At 42.7% G+C, this 20,455-nt stretch overlaps 1 protein-coding gene and 2 long non-coding RNA genes across 21 annotated transcripts; 2 read left to right on the top strand and 1 right to left on the bottom strand.

The window, feature by feature from the left end:
• The first annotated feature begins 715 nt into the window (after positions 1 to 715).
• Positions 716 to 4,591, top strand: LOC109737374 (transcription factor BHLH089). Its single transcript, XM_020296517.4, has 6 exons — positions 716 to 1,150; positions 3,110 to 3,304; positions 3,456 to 3,521; positions 3,682 to 3,750; positions 3,842 to 3,919; positions 4,138 to 4,591. Exons 1-6 carry the CDS (start codon positions 938 to 940, stop codon positions 4,270 to 4,272), a joined length of 756 nt encoding a protein of 251 aa, XP_020152106.1. The 5' UTR covers positions 716 to 937; the 3' UTR covers positions 4,273 to 4,591.
• A 6,963-nt stretch (positions 4,592 to 11,554) lies between these two features.
• On the top strand, positions 11,555 to 20,241 carry LOC109737377 (uncharacterized). 3 transcript variants are annotated; one of them, XR_012183344.1, is made up of 7 exons: positions 11,562 to 12,068; positions 12,192 to 12,328; positions 12,809 to 12,944; positions 19,091 to 19,160; positions 19,323 to 19,389; positions 19,485 to 19,559; positions 19,797 to 20,241. It is a non-coding gene; the product is annotated as an uncharacterized lncRNA (long non-coding RNA). The 3 variants fall into 3 exon arrangements; XR_012183343.1 differs by having other exon boundaries at positions 11,555 to 12,068; positions 19,323 to 19,559; XR_002226556.4 differs by lacking the exon at positions 19,323 to 19,389 and having other exon boundaries at positions 11,610 to 12,068.
• LOC109737376 (uncharacterized) lies at positions 12,694 to 19,079 on the bottom strand. Of its 17 annotated transcripts, none has more exons than XR_005758218.3 (6): positions 18,240 to 19,076; positions 16,537 to 18,017; positions 16,265 to 16,447; positions 13,811 to 16,127; positions 13,674 to 13,740; positions 12,694 to 12,984 (listed from the first exon to the last, which is right to left on the bottom strand). It is a non-coding gene; the product is annotated as an uncharacterized lncRNA (long non-coding RNA). The 17 variants fall into 17 exon arrangements; XR_012183340.1 differs by having other exon boundaries at positions 13,811 to 16,447; positions 16,537 to 16,627; positions 17,661 to 18,017; positions 18,240 to 19,075; XR_012183334.1 differs by having other exon boundaries at positions 13,811 to 16,447; positions 18,240 to 19,077.
• Positions 20,242 to 20,455: the final 214 nt, after the last annotated feature.

Below are 20,455 nucleotides of genomic sequence, written 5' to 3'. Positions count from 1 at the left end.
TACTACGGAATCATCTGTGTGCTCCACAAAGCTAGGATGATCTCGCATCCATCTTCTTCGCGGCTTTTCTTTCTCAACCCCTTCAGGGCGCCAACTGCTACAACGTTCACTTAGTCAAGGATGATGATGATGAATACCTCATTGAAGTTAATCGGGATAAATGTATTAGGAGTAGGGGTTGTGCACTTGATAACAACCATCTTGAAAAGACGAGAAAAGGTATACATACACAAGAGAAAAGTGTCATCGACAAGATCAAGCAGGTTTCGATAGGGGAGCGGTGACAGCGGTGCGTCGGCAACTCGTTCTGATGATAGCGGTGGCCGTTCGATGATCTTAGAATCTTGATTGCAATTTTTATAATGTTTGAGATGGTTTGTACTTCTCCCGGTAAACTTTTAGAGCATAGATATGATGCTTTTGGCAAGAAAGAAAAAGAAAAGTAAGGCAGAGAAACTTTATTATTTGAAAGACAAAGAAGATGCCTACCCGGTACGGAGGCCTATAGTCCCTACCTCCTAGACCGGCTTCCACGGGCACACCGGACACGTGACGGCGACCCGCGTCGGTTCGCCAGGCTGAAGACAGCTCGCGGCGCAACAACATGCTCCAAGACGGGCCGGGCCGGGCTGGGCGTCCAGTCCCACACCGATGGGGGCAGATTCGATCGCGTGGAGTAGAGTAGATCCAGACCCACGCACGCCCGCCAATCACCGCGTGGCCAAATCCCGAGCATTTATTAATTTCTTTCTCCTCCAGTCTTCTCTGACCTCCCTCTCCCCCCACCCTGCGCAAGTGCACAGTGGGTCAGTGCCGCGGCGAGCTCCCCCAGCCTCGGCCTCCCCACCCGATCTGGTCGCCCCCGGTTCGCCGACGCGGCCCCCCGCAAAACCCTAGGGCCCCGCCGCGCCGCCGCGCGAAGGGGCGCTTCGCCGCGATGGACCCGGCCCCTCAGCTCAAGGCCGAGCCCTGGCGCCCGCCGCCCCGCGCCGGCGCGGCCGGCGGGCGCGCTGGGGAGGCGTCCTCCGCCGTCACGGGCCAGAGCAGCGGCAGCCGCCCGCGGAGGAGGCAGCGGGAGCCTCCCGCCTCCGAGGACGACTCGGCCTCCGCCAGGCCCGTCTCCACCTCCGGCGGCGGCGGCCAGGATTTGGTAGGTCTTTCCTCGGCGTTCGTCGTGATCCGTGTGGCGGGGGCGGAGTTTGGGCTAATGGGAGTGGAATTCGGAGGCTCACGAATTGTTACACTACTACTTGCTGGAAGTGAGCTCTGAGAGTGGCCGCTTCAGACACTGGTCAGCTTGGCGGCGTCGGTTATCTGTTCATGTGTTCGATTCGGCGTAGTCGTGGTTCTTCTAAGTCAGTAGCATGACCGTTTTGGTTAGCTTGGATTGGTTTGGTACTTTAGTTTAGTTCGATATATGCAGCTAGCATTTGCCGTGTGACGATGCCTGTATGCATCTAGACTTGGGTGCTGGTTCATAATTTAGTTTATATAGGGCCGCACAAAAAAATCCACAACATTCTATAGAAGTACTGGAAGGTTAACATTATAGATTCCCCTAATTACCAAATGCCTTTGAGTAGGAACCATAAGTGGCGTTTAAGTTTGAGTATAGATAAGACTCACTTCCAGATGTACGAAACGCACCATTACTCTGTAGCTACCTTTCATCATTATTAGAGTAATAACACACTGTTGATTACAGTGCTAGTTTTCCTATTTTTAGCTCGTCACAGTTTTATTATATCCACGGCGTTGGCCTGGATTCTACTCCCTCCGTTTTTTTACTCTGTATATAAGTTTTGTCTTGAGTGAAACTTTGCAAAGTTTGACCAAAATTATAGGAAAAAAATATCAACACTCACAGTATCATGGAAATTTTCATATTGTAGACCTTTAGTATCGTAGATGTTGATAGTTTTTAATATAAATTTGGTCAAACTTTATGAAGATTATTTTTTTGTGGATGAAACTTTACGAAGTTTAACTTCAGGAAAATCTTACATGCGGAGTATAAAGAAACAGAGTGAGTGCTTTTGACAAAGACATCCTGTAGTGGCTTTCACAACTCAACTTCTGTCAACTGAAAGGATGTATATAATAAGTAGGTGTCATAACTTGTTACTGAACAGTGATGTGTGTACGTACTCTAGATTGGTCCATATCGGCGCTAAACTGCTAATGCCTGTCAGGCTTGGCTCACTGATGTTGACAGCGTATGATTGCTCTGCTCAGTATCAAGTTAACAAGACTAGTTTATCCTCGCACAAAGTCTGCCAATCTTTATAATCCCTAGTTGCAAGGGGACAAGTTATTGAACCAGCAGTAGATGTGCATATGCCATAGAACTTCTACTGTCCTACTCCTACATGCTCTTTATGTAGCTACAGCCTACAGTCAGCACTATTCTACTGTTGAAATCTTGCTGCCAGTTTTAAATCTGTAATAGTCATTGGTACCCCAGTTATCTGCTTGCTGTATTAGTAGCTTAGAAAATAAAACCATCCACTGTTTTTTAACCTTTCCCCAGTGTTACTTTTTGTTTACATAAACTGTATGCATGTTGAATTATATACCATGACCGAGTTTTTGGGTGACAGCTGGTATGACTATTTGTTTTAGAGTTCTCTGTTTCCGGTACCTACAATTTTAGTGCAATACTTTTTTGGTCTGTACTTGCTGGTTAAAGGTGGTTGATGGACAAACAATTAAACCCAATCAATTTTCTCCAGCACTTAACTACTAAAGTACTGAGCCAACAACCTAATGGTCCAGAGTGTTTTGCATCTTCTACTTGCATTTAGTAACCTACTGTGATATTTTAGCAGGCATCATATTGGTGATAGTCTTCAAGCTATCATTATTGTCATATGTGATCTTTGATTTTGGTGGTGCCATTTTTGTGCCCCTTATATTGACTGGTTATGTACCGATTGACAGTTTAAATAGTTGTTTGACTTGGTAGGCCAGAAGGTGGTTTACAATATTTTTGTTATATTCTATAATAAAGAAAAATGCCCCACAGTACAGCTTATGCAGAGAGCAAGTGCTCAATTGTTCTTTCTCCCGTCTTTCCTAACCGCCAATTCACTGGAATCTTAATGTGCAGACTGATGCAGAAGCAAAGCGTTTCAAGGCAAATAAATCCAGTGATGAGAATGGCAGTTTCAGAAAAGATGCTGAAGCTGATTCAAGAAATGCTAGTAAGGCTGTTGATCAAAATCCTCCACCACCAAAGCAAGATTTCATCCATGTGAGGGCAAGAAGGGGTCAAGCAACTGACAGCCATAGCCTTGCAGAAAGGGTCGGTTCAATGCACAGTTTTCAATTTTGACTATTCTGAATGTTTTGTTTTCTGTTTTGAGTATTCTTATACACCCCTATAGATACACATTCACACTGCCCATTACAGGAACTACAAATCTGGTCACTGAAAATTCTATTTATTTTGACAGGCACGACGTGAGAAAATAACCGAGCGGATGAAAATTCTCCAAGATCTTGTCCCTGGATGTAATAAGGTGCATTTTAATCTCATCAACAAGCATTCAATATATTTAATGTTTCCATTCTGTCCCACTAATGTCCATATATATTTATCTTTGTATCATCTTCAAACTTCCTCCCTAGTTTTGTGTCCGTAAATGATTTTCTTTGGAAAGCTTATGCGTCCTTGGTTAGGTTATTGGCAAAGCATCAGTCCTCGATGAGATAATCAATTATGTCCAAGCTTTGGAACGTCAAATTGAGGTATGTTGTGTCACAGATTGTCACTTCTATGGAATTGTGTTGCCCTCAATAGTGCAGTTAATAATTGCTCGACAATTGCTGTCATCTGCAGTTCCTGTCCATGAAGCTCGAGGCGGTTAATGCCCATGCCCATGCTCACAACGGAGTTGAAACATTTCCAACTAAAGACGTAAGTCAATTGTGAACTCAATGGCTAACTATAGCAAGATAACTGGTACAAGGAAATATATCTTAGCTTCAACGTTTGATTTCTCAAACTGTGTCACCAATATATTATTTCGCATTTCGTCCCTTGCAAATATATTCCAATGATATATTGGCACGTTTGTGTACAGCAAAACATATCTTAGCTCCAGAAGGTTTACCTTTTGTTCTTCTCACTTGCAGTTCGCTGCGCCAACGTACAACACAGCTCCAGGGTTAACATTTGACCCACAAACACCAAGGGAGTACGCCCAGGGCTCGCCGGCTGCAGAATGGCTTCACATGCAGATTGGTGGCACCTACGAAAGAGTGACATGAGCAGAACAAAAATCCAGGGTGGCGCCCAACAAAGCGTGCCATGAATCCTCGGCCAATCAACCCCCACTTTCATATCGTAGACCATTTTTTTTGCGCCACCATCTCGTTCCAAATGCGGTTTTATTCATAGTTTTTGGAGCTGTAATTGCCGGTAGAGACGTCAGACATGTATTTAGAGAGAACCGCCGAGCACGGTGCCTTTTTGTTTTGACCTTCGGATTCAGGACTGTTCCTCATGTATTCGCAACCTTCATGTATTCCATGGATTTCTGTAGCTGGTAATCATTCTTAAGATGAAAGGAAGCGACTTTTTTTTTCAGGTGTCTGTCAGGCTGTGAAATCTTAAACCTTATCTTTTTTCTGATTTTATTTATTTATTGGTTTTAGAATCAAAGCTTGAACCTTATGGCATGTTTCTCTTTCTGAGTTCTGTGGGTTTGTGCCTGTGGCAGTTGGTTTCTCGGATCGCATGTTTGGTGTCTTCGGGGTTTGCCTGAGATTGGATTTTCATTCCAAGATTTTGCGCTACAAAATTCATGGCTTCTATAGTTGGTTTTAGCTTTTAGCGTCCCCTTGTTGCCCTAGGGCCTTTGCAAGGAACTTTGGTTCTTTTTTACCTGATTCAGGCCGGTACCTAACAAAAAATCCGCAAATTCGACCATCTCAGCAAATGTAAATATGTGACTGTCAAATGCCGAAGGGCGAAGAGCTTATGAAAGAAAAAACACCCAGGGTTCATGCTGGAACAGCTCGAAGCCATTCATCATTTGCACGGCTCCTGAAGCTTTGATATATCTGCCGCTGGCTTCTGACCTCCTTCAGCTTTCTATGTAGGTTCTTCTGCATTCTGAAGCTGAGAAAAACCAAGATGCTAGTATGAGCAACGGTGTCTTATTCAGGACAAAACCAAGGAACCGGTTTTATCCATAATGAATTAATGATGACCCAACTGACAACTAGGAGGTACTCCCTTTGTAAACAAATATAAAAGGTTTAGATCACTAAAGCAGTGATCTAAAGCATCTTATACTACCTCCGTTTCAAAATAGAAGCCTTATTAATCTTTTGAAGATTTTAATACGGACTACATGCATACGGATGTAAAAAGACTTATATTTAGAAACGGAGGGAGTATTTGTTTACAAATTCCGTGTGAATAACAGTCTTGACTCACAGATTAATGGATGAACTGGGAAAATAACCCTTCTTTTGTGAAGCGAGTATTTCGTACTTCTTTATGCTTTTCGTTACCTGAGTGTTGTAATGGATTTATCAGGCTCTTCGCCTGGGAAATATCCCTTGGTTCATGGTTGCAGATACACCCTAGCTATATGGGATTTTTTTAATAATTACAAAAACAGTTAAATAAGTTTATTTTTTTGGAATAAACTTGGCTTTCTTTTGCACTTGTATATAATTTTTCGCGAATAAAAACTTAGCGCCGACTTCAGGGCAAGAAAACAAAATCAATTTGTTATTATATGTCACTATTCATACTAGTTTGTCCGACTTTTTTGTCTTTCTGAAAAGAAGTCAACGCGGGGTTTTCTTTTTGTGGATTTTTTTACAAATACAATGAAAGATCAAGTTTATTTCAAAAATATTTTCTGAAATTTTCAATTTTTATTGAATTACTATTGTTTTTTACTATGGTGTATATGCACCCATAGACCAAACGTCCGCGTCCCCCTTTGCCACTATTGTATCATGTGTTTGTCATGATATGAATGTTAGATTACACGGCTCTCGACGAGTTGACGCCTCAGCGTTTTTCAATTTTTTAGTGGCGATCAGCGTGCAAAGGAGGTGTGCTGTCAGCGTTTTCGACGGTCACTGGGGTTAGTTAGGATTCGTTTTACGGTGCAAGTTACTAGTCATAGGAAATGCTAGTATTTGCACAGATCCACCGTCGATTTGAAGGGTAATATAGGCATTTTACATTAGATTTTTTTTCTTTTAGCCCAAGGGCAGTTTAGCCCAATAAAATAGTTCAATTAATCAACAGAAATTCCCGACTTGTCACCCAAGGCAAGCCCTACTCGCCGCCGCTTGCCGCTGCGCCAGCGCGCCGTCGGCCTCCGGATCCTTCCTGCCCGTCCGTTCCGTCCGCCCCTACCGCACCTCTTGCCGCCCGAGCCGTCCGCCTCCGGAACCTTCAGGTCTGTACGTTCTGGTCCACCCGCCTCTACCAGAACCTCTTGCCGCCGTCTCCTATCACTGCTGGTCCGCCGGCAGAAGGTAATGCTTGAATAATCCCAACGAGATTACAGTTCATGTATTTGGCCCAAGTAAAATTGGACATGCTCTTGCCTTCAGTCTATTCTCTTGACCTTTATCATCGATATTGTTGTATCTTCTATAAGATGATGTGGCACCACAATTTTTGTTCATACAGAATCTTAATAATCTTAGAAATTGCATCGAGTATTTAGGACCAACTCTCATGAAAACTTGGTGGCCGCATATTATTTGCTTGGTAGAATCACATAACTTATATTGTTTGCTTACAGTAAAGGGAGAGTCAATCCACACATATTTAGAATAAATGCAATTAGGGTTCACATTTTGGTGTTGGTTGTCATGTGGCTGAACTACTTTGGTTTACATTTTTGATGATGTAGTTTGGCACTGCAGATGCATAGATAACATTATTCAGTTTCTTTTGTGGATGGCAGTTGCACAACACATGGATGCTCACCACGTCACCATAGAGGAAATTGAAGAATATTACATGGTGGTTAGTCAAACATTCACAAGCGAGGAACAAGGTTTCGAGTTCTGTAATAAATATGCTTAAGCGGAAGTGTTCAGCGTCAGGAAGGCCAATGTGAAAAACATGGTAGACATAAGAATCCAAAGGTTGTACATGTGCAGCAAAGAAATATATAGGCCCATGAAAAACTTTGAAGGGTCCAACCGAGGAAAAGGAAACCAAGGGCACTCTCTCGTTGTGAATATGACGCTCAACTGCAGATCGAGCTTAATATGGAAACTCGTGAATGGTTTTTCAAGGAATTTGTGGACCAGCATAACCATGAATTCACTAAGCCTGATCAGACACCATTCTTATGGTCTCATCGTGGACTTAATGATGCTCAAAAGGCGCATGCCATTGAGTATGGTATTGGTGGTCTACGCACGCATCACATAATGGAGGTAATGGTGAGGCATCACGCTGGTTATGACAAAGTTGGCTGTGTGTCTCGGGACCTATATAATTTTTCTTGCTGAGTACAAGAGCAAAGGATCAAATGTTTTGATGCCCAATACATGCTGAACTATACGGCAGCGCAGGAAGAGTGAGATTCTGAATTTTGGTACAGGTACAACACAGACAGCAAAGGCCATCTGCAGAATCTTTTTTTTGTCAGACGCGTAGTCCCGGTTGGACTATGATGCCTTTGGTGGTGGTGTTGTGTTTGACAGCATGTACCGTGTGAACAAATATAACTTGCCATTTGTCCCATTCATTGGATTGAACCACCATTGCAGCACAGTTGTATTTGGGTCGGCATTGTATCAGACGAGACCGTGGTATCATATAAGTGGTTGCTCCCATTCATTTTTGGAGGCAATGCACCGGAGCCATCCCAGGTATGTGATCACAGATAAGTAGTTGCTCAATCACAGATAAGTAGTTGCTCAATTACGGTGCGAAAAAAATGAACATTAGGCATAACTTGAACCATAAAAATTGCTAGATGCCATGACCCCAACAGTAAAGATGTCGAGCATATCATGGGTGTGCCCACATTGGGCCAAGAGTGTTTTTCATGCGAACCAAGTAAAGCATCTGCATTGTACGAAGAGGTAGAAGACCCTAGCGAAAATAAAATCATTTTGAAAGGGCTTGCTACAAAAATAAAAAACAGCAAGAGATCAACTTCATCCACACCTATGTAATGTACACAATACATGTGCTTATATGTCCAACAACACAGAGGCACATCAACGCGAAGCACCTAGGACTGGTAGCAGACATATCTAGAATAAGAATGCTGAATTTTGCACTTCCTACTCTTAAGTCTTAACCATCTGATGGCCCGCATCACCAAGCTTAAGGATGAAAGCTTGAATTTGGAAGGAACCTCCCATTGCCACAGGTTGGAAAAGCTATAACTATCTGAATCTTTTTGCTATATGCTCAATTTTTGGATAATTCTAATTGTTCATGATATAGTGTGGTTTTGGGGGGAAGGGGCGCGTACATGAAATTGACGTCACAATTGATTACAGTCAACGGTCCAAACCACTTAAGCAACACTGGACCGAGGAGAAAGACATGAAGGTGGCAACGGTCATTGAGAAGCATGGATTCAAAGTTGGACATGGAAGTTGAGCTATTTTCTAGTTTCAAACATGTTTTGCCTGTGATCATTTCTATTAGGATTAATTTTCATGCAATTTCAGGGTGTTGATGACCTAAAACAACCTTTAAAGTCTCCAAAAGAGTCATCTTGCTTCAAAATGCTACCTTCAGGGTCTCCAGAAGAGTAAGTATCTTTCTTTGAAAGTCTACCTTCAGATCTGAAGTACGCATTTCAGAGCAAGATGACTCTTTTGGAGACTTGACTGGTTGGTTTAGGTCACCAACAACCTGAAATTACATGAAAATTAATACTAACAAAAATAATTACAGGAAACATGTGTTGGAATTAGAAAAAATAGCTCAAGTTGCCTGTCCAACTCCGAGTCCATGTTTCTCAAAGACCGTTGCCACGTTCATTGCCTTCTCCTTTGTCCAGTGCTGCATAAGTGGTTTTGACCGTTGACTGTAATCAATCGTGTCGTCAAATTCATGTACGTGCAGGTTCTCCCAAAACCACGGTACATCATGAGCAATTAGAATTAGCAAAAATACTCAAAAATTGATCATACAACAAAAAGATTCATATACTTATAGCTTTTTCTAACCTGTAGCAATGGGAGGTTCCCCTCCAAATTAGAGCTTCCATCTTTAAAACTTGATGAATGCTGGCCATCAGATGAGTGAGAGTGAAGAGTGCAAAATTCACCATCTTTATTCTAGATATGTCTGCTACCAATCCTAGGTACTTCGTGTTGACGTGCCTCTGTGTTGTTGCCTTGTTGGGCACATAAGCACACCTATTGTGTACACTACATAGGCACGGATGAAAGTTGACCCCTTCTTGTTTATTATTTTTTCAGCGAGCTTTTCAAAGTAATTTTATTTCCGCTAGGGCATTTCAGCTCTTCGTATAATGCAGATACTTGAATTGATTCGCATGGAAAAAATTCTTATCCCAATGCGGGCACACCAAGGATATGCTCGGCATCTTCCACTGTCATCTAAAAGGCTTTCCCCCAAAGATGAAGGCCTTCCTATTGGGGTCATAGCATGTAGCAATTTTCTGGTTCAAGTTACGCTCTCGGAGTTGATGTTGATGTTATTGGAGCGTCAACATCTTTTCCTTTGCCTTTACCTTGGGCCTTAGATTGCCTCCTTACATGCTTGAGTCCGCGGATTGGCACACCGGGTGGTCGCTCAAGCTCACGAGGGCAGAGCAGACGCAGGCTAAGATCCTGATGGAGCAGGTCGGCGTGCTCACGAAGTCGGATCTGACCGGCAATGACATCGTTGCCGTCTGGGTCAGCCGGAGGATCCAGCCACTTCAGGCCCGCGTCAGGGGAATGTGGTTGTACTTTGGCGGAACCGACCCAACAAGAACCTCCCCGCTCCGACTGTCTGACGAGACCCGGATGAAGCGGATCACACAGGTCCGCAACATTCTCCGACGAGACGGCCCCATCAAACCTCTTGGAGCCGGCCCAAACTATCTCCAGCACTAACTACTGAAGTACTGAGCCAACGACCTGGTCCAGACTCCAGAGTGTTTTCCATCTTCTACTTGCATTTAGTAACCTACTGTCATATTTTAGCAGGCACCATATTGGTGATAGTCTGCAAGCTATCTTTATTGTCATATGTGATCTTTGATTTTACTGGTGCCATTATATGATTTTTCGCCCCTTATATTAACTTGTTATGTGCCGATTGACAGTTTAAATAGTTGTTTGACTTGAGAGGCCAGAAGGCGGTTGATAATATTTTTGCTATATTCTAAAGAAAAAAATGCCTGTAGCACAGCTTATGCAGATGGCAACAGGTTAATTGTTCTTTCTCTCGTCTGTCTTAATCGCTAAGTCACTCGAATCTTAATGTGTAGTCTAATGCAGAAGCAAAGCATTTCAAGGCAAATAAATCCACTGATGATAATGGCAGTTTCAGAAAAGATGCTGAAGCCATTCAAGAAATGCTAGTAAGGCTGTTAATCAAAATCGTCCGCCACCAAAGCAAGATTTCATCCTTGTGAGGGCAAGAAAGGGTCGAGGAACCGACATCCATAGCCTTGCAGAAAGGGTCAGTTCAGTGCACTGTTTCGTTTTGACTACTAGTAAAATGCCCATGCGTTGCCACGGGCTTTTGAAATATTTTTGTTGAGAACATAATGCATGTTTATTTTTTACATATAGAGATTTTTGCTGAATTTATGTAAACATGACGCATGTCAAATTTCACATGTAGAGACAAGATAGCACGGGCACAATTGGGTATTTATTGAATTCCAATTCACTTGCAATGTAAATTGATAAAAAATTAATGATATATACATATAAAGCGATGATCTAACTAAAAATTCATTATAAATTAATATCTAGTTGTTGCGCTTAAGAAATTCTCACACAATATCAGGAATGTTGTCTTTAGCTTCATTCGCACATTTGAGTAAGTACTCCCTCCGATCCTTTTTAGTTCGCATATAAGATTTGTCTGAAGTCAAATAAAATAAATTTTGACCAAGTTTATAGAATAAAATACTAACATTCAGAATGTGAAATCAACAACATTAGATGCGTCGTAACATTACTTTTCATATTGTACAAATTTAGCATTGTAGATGTTAATATTTTTCCGTATAAATATGATCAAAATTTACGAAGTTTGACTTCAGACAACTCTTATATGCAGAGTAAAAAGGACCGGATGGAGTATAATAAAAACTTCTTCCTTAGCTTATACACATCTTGCACAAGCAACGTGTGACGGAGCATACTTCACATCTAAGGTCTTAAAATGTGTAACGGAGAATTCTCATGATGCTAACCGGACGAACTAATTCTTTACCATTCCACCAGAGCATAAATAAAGCATAAAAAACATAATAGCCAAACACCTCCCCGCAATTTCCTAAATTAGTATTATTTTGAATATAGTGATAACAAAAATAAATGCTTGTATTTTGAATGTCGAAGGTTTTGTAATGCATTTGTCAGAACATTATGAAATTTCAGTGGTTTCCAGTTTTGCTCCTCGCTCACTCACGCACTCACTCACCCACTCGCTCAGTCGCCTCCTCAAGCTCATTCCCCTCGCTCACCCACTCCACCAAATCCCTAGCCCGCGGCGGCGACGCACCTTCCCCTCACCTGCGCCGGTGACTCAGCCGCATCGGTGACCTTCTCCCCAGGTGTCGCCGCCTAGCCTTCTTGTCCGCGTCGCCTCTGCCTTTCACCCACATCCTTTGCGCCACGGTCGAGCCAAAGTTGATTGTTTTAGCGAGGTCGAGTAGGAGCATGAGGAGCGTGGGCACGACGACCTTGTCATGCTCGATGACGGCGGCGACGAACGCTAGCGCTCCTCGTCGCCATCGACCTGCAAGGAGGAGCGTCGTGTTGGACGTTGCCATCCCTGACGCTGCTGGTCCGCTACGAGTTACCTGTCACCTGCTCCCAGGTCGCCCCCTAAGTCGAGCTCCCCACGCTCGACCTGCAAGGTTTGCATTCTTAATTTTCCCCACACATTTCCAATCTCTAGAGCCTAGGATTCGGGGAAAGGCAAGAAGAGATTCTGGAGCTGATTGTGACTGTTTGTTGTTGTGGATGGAATATGGATGCAGATGTGATGTGGCCAAGAACTGCTCTCTGCCGCGGGAGTAGATTGGAAAGGCAAGGCGCAAGGAGAGATTGGAAAGGCTGCTGCTGCTCCTGGACGATGCTGCTGCTGCCGCCGCTGCCTCTCGTCGATTCGGGCATGGTAAAGACCACTCGGTTGCACTACTCCATGTGTAGATGACTGAACTTGGGTGTGAAATTTTGATGCCTCTGAATTCAGTAAACTCAGTACTCACAGGAGTACACTTTCAGTACTGTAGGAGTACATTCAGCCTAGAGTATTGTACTACATGAGTACTTTCAGTACTGTAGTACTTGTATTGTTTCTTAGAGTATTTGCTTGGAGTAAATGTAGTAGTTTAACTGAAATCAACATTTCTGAAAATCATGTTTATCAATGGGTTGCATGTACTATAAATCAACATCTCTGAAATCATGTTTATCATGTTGTAGTATTCTTTTTATCAGGATTTTAGTACTCTTGCTTGGCTCAAACCAAACTGATTCTGCTGTAGTACTCATGTTGTAGTATTCTTTTTATCATGCCCGGAGTACTTTGATGGATCTACTGGGCAGGCACCAAACTGATTTTTAGAGTATACTCCATGTTTCTCCATTTCAGAGCACATTCTTGGAGTGGATTTGCATTTCAGAAAGTCTACAAGTGGGAGTACATGAAGTACTACAGTTTAAATAGAGGAGAAGATGGTGCCTGCTCCATGATGATGCCGCCATCAGCTACGAATTCCTCGAACATGGCGAGTACTCCAATGCTTGTATTCCTATCAATGTTTACTGCTGTAATCATGGCGTAGTTAGCTGATGTAATCATGGCCGGAGAAATGCACCATTAGTTGGTAAGAAATAATGTCAGTATGAAACCTCTCGATAGTAACTGTTTTTTCTGTGACGAACAGTACCAGGTTTCAACTTTATTTGCCCCATTCCATGTTTTAAAATCATTACCAAATAATATGAAGCATGATATAACAATGTTCAAGCTGATTCGGTGAATCTGTAGTCTATACTCTACATATTACACCTCACTGTGTGTTCCCCAAATATTCAGCATTGCAAAACGAAGAAATATTAAATACAAGCTTCACTATTGATGATAGTGTGAAACAATATACCATATTTTATTTTTCCTGGGAGCATAATGGACTAACTTGTCAATGTAACCTCGGTTGTATACTACATCTACATCCCTGTCGATGAACATGTGCACTATTGAACTACCTACGCATCTACATCTCTATGAAGATACATATACAACTGCATCTTGGATGAACACTATTGTCAGTTTACTCGCATGAGCCATTCAAGGAAAGTAGTCTCTCTGTTCTAGTATACCTAGATGTACGATGAAACGAACTTGTGAACCAAAGCAATTTGAGTTGACGGACGGACAGAGGAAGCGGGGCAAAGATGATTTATTTATGGGCGATGATGAATTGCTACAAATACATACACTCCATCACTCCTACCTTCCATGCATGTCAGCATCCGGTGCTACCGCTTGATTCCCTGAAGATTGAAGAACCACCCCCTGCCCTAACAAATCATTTCATATAAACTACTGTACCTAGCAATGTAAAAATACAAAAAGGATAAAATCACTAACCTATATAGAAAAAATGGCACACTTCCGACCGTCCTGCTGTTTTGGCTTCAATTTGCCTCGCCTTGCATGTCACTGCATCCTTAAGAAAAACAAACGCATTGATAATTATAATTAAGAACTTCGCCTACAACAAAACAGAACCAGGAGAAACTCATCGCTGTCATTGTCTTCAAGGCCCTCATTGTTCTCTGGTAATATAGTTTGAGAGAAGTCCATATTACCCCCTCAAACTTGTCTTAGGCTTCACTTTACAAACCTCAACATTGTGTTCGTTCAAGTTTCATCCTTCAACTTCATAAACCATTCATAATTATAAGGGGTCTGCTTCAGTATAGCCACCTTAAGCGGGTCAATGGTGGAGATGAAAACTTACCCCTAAGGCACATAGGACATGACGGTCAATTTAAGTACTAACCGCTTTATTAATCGGTGTATGTATGTCTCACATCGACATTGTTTTTTAACTTAAACATAACATAGACTTAGGTACTTATTGTCGAAAAATCTAATTTATGACCTGTAGGAATTTAGTATTACATATGAATTTAGTACTCCCACTGTTCCACTTTATAATGCGCCTTTGTGTGTAGCGTTTATACCAATGCGTGAGCTGGCATTCTCATTTGGACAGGAATTGCCCTCCAGCTGCTCGCTCTGTCACAGCACGTGGGTGTCTGCTGCTGCGTTCCTGTGAACAGTCCAGGGCTACTTTAGTCCAAAGCAGCTTATGCGCACTACATTTCGGAATCTAGGCAAAAAACTATGTGCATTAGAATATGGAATGGAGGGAGTATTACCATGTAGTAGTTCGGCAAGAAAATTTGCAGGAATCAGTTTAGGCAGAAGAATTGCTAGTTTCTATTAATTCAATCCTCAAGGACATTTACAAACCAAAGTGATTTCGTTAAAGCTTTTCTTACAGGACATCCTTAGGCCTGTATGTGCTTGGAATAGGCAAGTGCAGTCTATTGACCAGGTCACCAGGAATACTTCATCGAAAGCAAGCTAGGCAGAAGAAGAAGCAGTTGGTTGTGCCAGAATAAATAATTTACAACTCCAATTTTGTATCAGAAGTTTAAGAGGAATAATAACATTTATGAGATTCTAGAGAGTTTAAACATCAACAGTGATTTGTTCTTGTTTGAATACCAAGAAAAGAAAAGACAGTTACATGTACTACTAATCCTTCCTTTAAACTAAGGGAAAACAGCTTAGAGCATACCTTGTCTATCCATGCATTTATTTCTTTAGTGAACAGAAGCAGATCCGTTCGAATTCAAAATCATAAGCAACACGGCTCGATGAAACAAAATATACACCATGAATGTCGAAAGGCTTGTTTGCTTGTCCTATCCTAATGCTCTTTCCATAGGACAATATAAATAAGAATCAAATCATAACCAGGGATCAGAAATTAAGGAATGCCACCAGTCTGACAAATGGAATCCGCAAATTAAACAACTTGGCTTCCCATCTCAATACACAGTTCAACTATGCACAAAAACTATCTAACAACTACTAAACGTGCGGGTACTGCTATACTGCCTAATCAGCTGTGTACAGATAAGATAGCCATTTAATCTGCAACAACAAAATCAAGTAGATACATTAGGTTTAGTGCCTACTCTGCATCATGATATTTGACCTCTGAGCTGCATCCGAGTTGTTACAATTTTTCTTTAACTGTGCACTTAACTGAAACTCTGAAGTTGAGCCAGTTCCTCATCTTGCACTATTTCACTACAAAGATTGAGCAAATAAGTACAAAGAATAACAAAACTTAACCTAGCAAAGAATGCATGTCTATTTGGCCATCCTAAGAAAATATCAGTAATGTATCCCATAGTTATTTGCAAGATGGCCTGACTAATCTGGACAGCGATCACATGTTCATTCATTTTGTCATATAACAGTAAAAAAAGAAAATCTTTATACTCATTTATCATTTAATTAGAACACCGGTTTAATCCACCAAGTTAGCGTGTAAGTTTCTAAAAGGGATAACGAAAATAAAACGCAGCTATAGGTCTAGATGTCTATCAAGATCCAGTTGCACAATAGAATCTCAAACTACTGAGCCAGAACTGTGTTATTCAAAGGTTGAACCCTGAATTGAATAGTCAATATAATTTTCTGAATGAACAGGCAAACTTAGATATATGGCTGTACAGGGGTGCATAACATTCAGTGGAAGCACCATCAAGAGGAAAAATATCCTGCGATAGTAATCCACATTCCTGGGTGATCAAACATTCCAACCTATCACCATATTACCATATAAAAACTTGAAAGGCTTGTTAGTGTTAAATAAACCCTCCTGCATGAAAAATATATGATTATTATATATAATTAACAGTATTGATTACAATGAGAGAGCAATCCAAGCAGTACAATAAGAACTATTGCATCTTGAGGTATAGATTAGAACAAGAGAAACAAAAGAAAAATGTTCACCACTGAGAAAATCCTCGGAGATTAGCACCCCGAACTTTAGCTTTCCTTCAGAAATAAGGGTGGGGAATCTTAAGCTCCACAATTTTGTGCCGCCAATAGTTGATGCCTTCATAAGCTGCAAGGACCAATCTATAGCAGCACATGCAGCTCCACTATTGCAGCTTGAATGTCCACATCAGTATTCTGGTAAAATCAGAACATGTTCAGTATTTTGGTAAAAAAAAATGCAGACCACAATTGTCTGTCATATGGTGCCTTGCCACTGGGCGTACCGCTACCATCTCCCGCAGCAGCTCCAGTGGCGTCCCTTCCGATCAGGGGCCTCCAGATCGGCGCCCAACACAAGCAGTGCGGATACGGCTGCTACACGGCCGTCCCCGCCACGACATGCAACAACATCAACCCGTCAGTAATTTTAAAAAGGGGTGTGGTGTTCTATTTTAGACGTGGCCCTTCTTTAGGCTTGGACATAATTTCAAATCTCTTTTTCTGTGAGTTCATCGGGACACAAAGTTCTTTACGTATTCTAAAAAGAACTATCATGCACACTGTGTTCCAATATTTGTCTAACAGCTAGTATAAATCACAATTCATTCCCGATAAGGGAAATAAGAAATTTTTAATAGCATTCAACTTGCATAAATATAACAACATTAATAATTAATCAAATTTTTTTCAGACTCTCATGGTCTCAAGGAAAATTTTCGGAAGGCAAATGCTATCTACCAATTGCAAGATTTCTAGATGCTCAGAGGTGTCAAATACATTTGTGTATATGGAAAAAAATAGTAGCCCCAAACTTATAATACACCTCATTGAGTTAGTAACTCTGAGCTTAAATACCATAGCTGACAAGACGTTCTTTGGCAAAATAGCATTTTTCGTCGAGTGTACGGTTAAGATGAAACGCATACTTTTTTCATCAACAAAAAAACATGTAAAACATACTCCATCGTTGCAGCCAATGCTATTTCTGCACAGTCAAAAAAGAACTTAGGTAGTTACACAATTTAGTAGCATCCGGGATGGGTGGAACGGCCAGGCTAAATCTAATTCCCTCTCAAATATAAGACATGCAAGGTAGATTATGAAATAAGAGTGCATGCTGGCCACAATGACTGAATGTTGAAGCCTGCACCCTGGTATCTTGCCTGCCTTGTTGTTATACTTATGCACCTCACTTCTTCCCTGAATCTCTCTTGGTGTAAGATGCAGGGAAAAAGATATTTCAGCTAGAACCAATAATGCGCAACAAGTTGGTTAATAAAAACTACGCCTATCCATTTTGTACAGACTGCGCACACACTATCGATGTATGATTACTCTATAAACAATCTGAACCTGGAACCAGGATAACCTGAAAACTTTCCTGGTAGGACTGTGGAAACAGAGGTACCTCGATCACATCCATGATGCTGTCGTGGTGGTGTTCATCTCGTCATGGATTTTTCTCTGCCGCCCTTGCTGGAAATCCATTGCCGGCTAGACAATTCTCATCCACAACCAGCCGCACAGCGTCTCTTCAACAGTAGCTACGATGGTCACGTACTTCATCTTCTTTTCTTTCCGAGTAGACAACCAATCAATGCTCCTCCACAACTCCTAGTTGTGAAGGAAGAGAGGGGGTGCAGCCCACGGTGCCGAATCTTGACGGGGCTTGTTGAGGTCGAGGCGGTTGGGCCAGATGCATTTTCCCCCTCTGAACTTACTCCCACCGGAGATTTGCACTGATGTGAATCCTTCTGCTGAACTCCTACAAAACAGATTTTTTTGGATTACTATAGATTGCATGCTATGCTCTAATCCTCTTCCACTTCGAACCAATGATAATACACGAAAACAGCAAGAGCAGAACCACTTCTACGTCTTTTGTTACAACTTCTAGCAATCGAGGTCACATATGCATAAAACCTAAAGCAAGGAGAAGTGCATTTGCATAACAAAAAAAATCTTCAGCAACATCTCTGAACCTTACCAGCCAATCTGTCTGAATTGCAATCCTCCCTCCTCTCTGTACTATCTTTTTTTCATCTCTGAAGATTGCACAACACATACCAGTAGCAGCCTCGATGATGGTCTTTGTCGACCGTCTGCTTCCACGAGGTCACCACGAGGCAGCCGCTGCTCCTTCCCATCATCCATCGTCTCCATCTTCCTCGGATCCACGGGCTCGAACGGGATGCCGGCGACGGCCAGAGGGGCGGCGGCGCGCATGCCGACAGGTGGAAGGAAGAACAGGGGCGGCGGCGCGTCCTCCTGGAGGAGGGAGGAGCAGGGGCGGTGGCACGCCGGGAGGAGGTCGGGAGTGTGTGGGAGGGGCGCGGATAGGCGGCATGGGCGGGCGGAAGCGAGGGAGGAGGTGGGGGCGGGGCGGCCGGGATCCAGGGAGGTTGGGGGTCGGGCGGCGCCGGGAGCCGGGGAGGAGGTCGGGGGCTGGCGGCGCCGGGCGGTGGCGAAGGGATCTGGAGGGCGGTGGCGGGCGAACGAGGGCAGAGAGTCGGGCGACTGTTTCTCGCTCGAGGACGTGCGGGAGTTTGGTCAGCGATTTTTTTCGCTGGTTAATCTTCGCCGGTTTGTTTTCGCCGGTTTGTTTTCGTTCGTGACAGATGGGTTCCTCGGGAGGTTAGGCGCGTGGGGGCGGGCGGGGGATTCGGCTGGAGGGTTTTTTTTGTTCATTGCGGCTGAGCACGAGGTGGGAGTAGGTACCAAAAAGACCATATTAGGTGGGACGAAAATAAAACCCGAAACACGGACTATCAACTGAGACATTAGGAGTAGAGATTCTTGTACACCCTTGATCACTGAAAGTTCTACTTATTTTGACAGGCACAGCGTGAGAAAATAACCGAGCGCGCGGATGAAAATTCTCCAAGATCTTGTCCCTGGATGTAATAAGGTGCGTTTTAATCTCAACAAGAATTCAATATTTTTTATGTCTCCATTCTGTCCCACTAATGTCCATATATATTTATCTTTGTGTCATCTTCAAGCTCTAAGTCCTCCCTAGTTTTGTGTCTGTAAATGATTTTCTTTGGAAAGCTTATGCTTCCTTGGTCAGGTTATTGGCAAAGCAACAGGCCTTGATGATAATCAATTATGTCCCAAGATTTGAAACGTCAAACTGAGTTATGCTATGTCACTGTTGTCGCTTCTATGGAATTGCGTTACTCTTTATAGTTCAGTTAATAATAAATAGCTTGACAATTGCTGTCATCTGCAGTTCCTGTCCATGAAGCCCGAGGCGGTTAATGCCCATGCTCACAATGGGGCCGAGACATCTCCAACTAAAGATGGAGTAAGTCAAGTTGCGAACTCAATGTTCAAGTAGCAAAAAGATGATGGGTACAAACAAGTACAGTATATCTTAGCTCCAATGCTTGATTTCTCAAACTGTGTTGCCAATGTACTATGCATCTTGGCCCTTGATCTGCAATTAGGCCTGCTATGATGCAGATGCTATGTTGTCATGTTTATGTACAGCAAAATATATATTAGCTCCAGAAGGTTTACCTTCTTGTCTTCTCGCCTGCAGTTTGCTGCGCCGACGTACAACACAGCTCCAGGTTTAACATTTGACCCGCAAACACCAAGGGAGTACACCCAGGGCTCGCCGGCTTCAGAGTGGCTTCACATTCAGATTGGTGGCAACTACGAAAGAGTGACATGAACAGAAAAAGGAATCAGGGTGGCGCCCAATAAAGCGTACCATGAATCCTCAACCAATTATCCCCCACCTTTCTAGTCCCATTTTTTGCGCAACCATTTTGTTCCAAATGCGGTTTTATCCACTGTTTTTGGAGCTTTAATTTGCCGGTAGAGACCCCAAACATGTATTTAGGGAGACCGCCCTGTATGGAAGAGACTTTTTTCAGGTCTCCTGTCAGGCTGTGAAAGTGTAAACCCTTTTCCTTTTGAGTTTTTTCTTTCAGTTTTCGGATCAAAGCTTGAACCTTAGGGCACGCCGTTCTCTTTCTGAATACTGATGATGTGTGTCTTGTTCTCTGGGTGGCAGCAGGAGAAGTTGGTTCGCTCGGAAGAAAATTCTGCAGTTTTGACCATCTTGACAAATGGAAATCCAGAAATGTAACTATTGTCAAACACCCAGGGGTTGTGCCGCAAAGAAAAGAACACCCAGGGCAGGGCTCATGGTGGAACAGCTTTCGGCCGTTCATCATTTCACTGCTCCTGAAG

This window comes from Aegilops tauschii, chromosome 5 (genome assembly GCF_002575655.3).
Source record: "Aegilops tauschii subsp. strangulata cultivar AL8/78 chromosome 5, Aet v6.0, whole genome shotgun sequence".
Taxonomy (NCBI): domain Eukaryota; kingdom Viridiplantae; phylum Streptophyta; class Magnoliopsida; order Poales; family Poaceae; genus Aegilops; species Aegilops tauschii.
The sequence above is the reverse complement of the archived record's forward strand: the minus strand, read 5'-3'. Positions and strand labels throughout refer to the sequence as shown.